The 3,660-nt window shown below is 43.3% G+C and overlaps 1 protein-coding gene across 1 annotated transcript; it reads right to left on the reverse strand.

The window, feature by feature from the left end:
- Window positions 1-1,066: 1,066 nt before the first annotated feature.
- On the reverse strand, window positions 1,067-1,811 carry LOC147957288 (putative protein phosphatase 2C 37). The gene is made up of 3 exons (XM_087531631.1): window positions 1,758-1,811; window positions 1,483-1,539; window positions 1,067-1,345 (listed from the first exon to the last, which is right to left on the reverse strand). Exons 1-3 carry the CDS (start codon window positions 1,809-1,811, stop codon window positions 1,067-1,069), a joined length of 390 nt encoding a protein of 129 aa, XP_087387757.1.
- Between the last annotated feature and the right edge of the window lie 1,849 nt (window positions 1,812-3,660).

Raw genomic sequence — 3,660 nt, forward strand, 5'->3', positions numbered from 1 at the left:
ATAACTACCTCTGGAAGGATTTTATTTTTTGAAGTTTTTCTCATTTTCTTTTGATTTTTTCAAAACTGAAATGGCGATAAGGGGGGGTTAGAGTATGAAAATTGCCCCCTTTAGTGTGGGTTCGTGTCACGAACCCACACTAAAGGGAGCCTTTAGTGTGGGTTCGTGACACGAACCGGTACTATTGGTTAGACGTTTAGTGCCGGTTTGTGTCACAAACCGGTACTAAAGGGGCTCGTGGGGACCCGGCCTGGCGCCAGCCTGCCACTACCCCTTTAGTACCGGTTCGTGGCACGAACCGGTACTAAAGGCTCAACACGAACCGATACTAATGCATATGGTGCCTTTAGTGCCGGGCCAACTTCAAACCCACACTAATGTGTCTCACATTAGACCCTTTTTCTACTAGTGCCCCCTACAATGGACGTGATACTAATTTTTTCTACGAGCCAACAAAGTAACCTGTCTTGGAAGAGAGACGGTGTAGAGGTAGAGAGAGGAAAGAAAGAAATGGATGCGAGAAAGGGCACAAGACTCGGAAGGCTGGAGGATGATGAAAAAATGTTCTGGCGTGAAGTGTTTTTGCGCCACACTCGTATGGAAAAAAAGGTTCATCGTGTATATGAAAAAATATATTCACCGTCTATTCAAACAAGTGTTCATCATGTACTTGAAAAGGTGTTCAACAAATATTTGAAAATGTGTTCAACACATATTTGATAAATGTTCATCTTGTATTTGAGAAAGTTTTCAACACATATTTGATGTTCATCGTGTATTTCAAAAATCTTTACCGCATATTTCAAAGCGTGTGCATAAGAACCAAACAAACTATACACGCCTTTGATACAATAGTAATACGTACGTACCTAAAGCCCGCGACATGGCAAGCCCCCCAATCCCGCAGATGCCTGTTGTTGGAGCTCCACACTTTGCCTCCGGACGCCTTGACGCGCGCCCTCTCGTCCGCCCGCTCCAGCTGTATCCACTCCTCATCAAGCTCAAAATTTGTCCAAAGGAGAAAAATACAATGCGCATGACGCGATTAATCTCACCTTTGGTCCTCTCACAACGGGATGGCATCATAGGCACGGCATAACACAGCGCGGGAGTCGCCGCAGTTGGCCACCAGGATGCTACCGCGGACCAGAAGCGCCACCACGGCAGTGCACCCCATGACGGGCCATCCCGATTCCGACAACCCCATCCCTAGTGCGTCCGCCCGCTCGAAGCTCCGGTTCAGCACCGCCTCCCACGCATGACACTCCGCCTCTTCTTCATTTTCCGGGCCGGCGAGCTCCTCCACCAAGATGGCGTGCATCTGTTCCCTGCACAGGGCTGACAGCTGCACCGCCACGTACCAAGCAAATCAAACCTGTAAGGTAGGGTGCACATGTGTCGAGTACTCGACCTGGATATGGCGTGGAAGGTTCGTAGTCTGGCCAAGTGAACCAACGACTAGGTGAGGAGAGGGGAGGTTACCTTGGGGTCGCCCTGGCCGTCGAAGAAGGCGAAGAAGTGCATGGGCGAGCCGTCGGCCTAGGCGCAGAAGAACCCGCACAGCCCCTTGTCCGATGTTGACCTGAACGCCAATGGGCCACATGCGCCACACAGCTCATGCCGTCGCTTCAGCGGGCTGTGTAGGAGAGCCGCCACCGCGCGGGAGCTCTCCCCTTCCACTGGACCCGTGACGTAGCCCTCCGACTGCTCCGAGGATGCATGGTACCCGGACAAGAGAGGTGAGGACTGGAACTCACCTTCCCCAACTCCACGGCAGGGTTGGCTCCCGACTCGCCGGCGGCGCTGGCCATAACTACAGAGTACAGAGCACAGATCGACCACGCGAAGGGGCGAGCAGGTTGAGCACAATGCCTGCGGGCTACGGCTCAGCAAAGCCTTCGCTACCAATCAATCTGCGGGGAAGAAACAGGCGCGGAATAGGAGGAGGAAGACTGAAGCACTCTCTACTTTATCCTATTTTTCGTACTAGTGATCAAAGCAATTTTGTGTATGAATCGGGGCTATAGGTGGCAGGCATCGGACAAGCGTCTTTCTTATCCATATTACTAGTCTTAATTAATTAATGTTTCTCCATTTTTAATGTTTCATTATTTCCTCCTATTTTATGGTCAATCTCAAATGATACTATATTTCCAACTCAAAAATGAAAAATACGATCTTTCGCTTATTATTTCTCCTATTGATTCTTAGAATATTTTCTCATATTTTTGTGCCGCTGACACGTCATGAGGCATTTCTTCTGCATCTTCTTCCTTTTAACGTTTCATTATTTGCTTCTTTCTTTTCTCTTTCTCAGACAATATCTTCTATTTATTGTTGATAATTTGCTTATTGTTGTCGCATGTACTAAAAGATAGTGAAAGATCCAAATTCAGAGACATTATGTCACCCACGTCCCATCCTCATCCCGAAGGTGTGTCTAGCATCATCGGAAGGCATATGAGAGTAGTCTTCGTCGGATCTCTCAAGATCCTGTCGGTGCATGTCTTCGATGGATCTGTTTGGATCTAGTGTTCGTTCGATTTCGGTCATTTGTCTACACATTTGATCATTACGTTCTACACTTCTCATCTACAGTATCCATTGATTGCTATTGATTAATGTGTCATGATTTTCTCCTTATCTCTTTCGTCCTTCTCAGGCTGGCCCCGTGTTCAGAGCACTCGCCATTTGTTGTCTATCTTGAAGATTCAGAGAATGATCTCTGCATGTATTCTCTCTCCCCATTTAAATTACATGCTTTTGATTTTGTTGCCATATTTTGAATGATTGATATCTTTCAAACTAAACTTTGTTTCTGATACTTTTATATAAATTTGAATCCGTAACAAGAAGAATTTGAACTGTCTTTTTATTTTACTTGTTTCAACTATCTTTGAAATTACTTTCATAAAACATTACATTATTCCACTATTTGAAAAACTGGTTTTGACGGTTTCACTATTTTAAAAAATTGCTCCTACTATTTCAAAAGATCAATTTCAATTTTTATTTTTAAGAAGCCAACCATGTAACCTGTCTTGGAAGAGATATGGTGTAGAGGTAGAGAGTGGAATGAAAGAAACGGAGGCGAGAAAGGGCAGAACATGAGGAAGGTGGGAGGATGAAGAAAAAAAGTTCCGGCGGGAAGTGTTTTTGTGCCACACTCGTATGGAAAAATAGTTCATCATGTATTTGAAAAAATAGATTCATCGTGCACTCAAAAAAGTGTTCATCATGTACTTGAAAAGGTGTTCAACAGATATTTGAAAAAGTGTTCAACACATATTTGAATAAATGTTCATCTTGTATTTGAAAAGTGTTCAACACATATCTGAAGTTCGTCGTGTATTTAAAAAATGTAAACCGCATTTTCAAAATATATTCAACGTATATTTCAAAACATATTCACTACGTATTTAAAGAATGTTCTTTTGTATTTAAAAAGTATTTACCGTGTACTTGAAAAACTGTGCATTGCATATCTAAAAAAGTGTTCATCACAAATTTTTGAAAAACATATTCATTGCATATTTCGGAAAAAAAATGTGGATCACATATTTGTTAAAAACTGTTAAACACACACATTTGATTCTTTGTATATTGTATAAGATAGATATATACAAAACCAATATTAATGCATGGAAACAAAACGTGTAC

Source organism: Triticum urartu, chromosome 7A, assembly GCF_056163025.1.
Source record: "Triticum urartu cultivar PI428250 chromosome 7A, HENAU_Tu73, whole genome shotgun sequence".
Classification (NCBI taxonomy): Eukaryota; Viridiplantae; Streptophyta; class Magnoliopsida; order Poales; family Poaceae; genus Triticum; species Triticum urartu.

What these genes read in the sequence shown, in the direction of transcription:
- LOC147957288 (XM_087531631.1), bottom strand. Translation starts at nt 1,811, where the DNA reads ATGGCCAGCGCCGCCGGCGAGTCGGGAGCCAACCCTGCCGTGGAGTTG. An exon ending in CTGCCGTGGAGTTGGGGAAG is followed by an intron (nt 1,540 to 1,757) that starts GTGAGTTCCAGT and finishes TTCTGCGCCTAG; the next exon opens with GCCGACGGCTCGCCCATGCA. An exon ending in ACGGCCAGGGCGACCCCAAG is followed by an intron (nt 1,346 to 1,482) that starts GTAACCTCCCCT and finishes GTGGCGGTGCAG; the next exon opens with CTGTCAGCCCTGTGCAGGGA.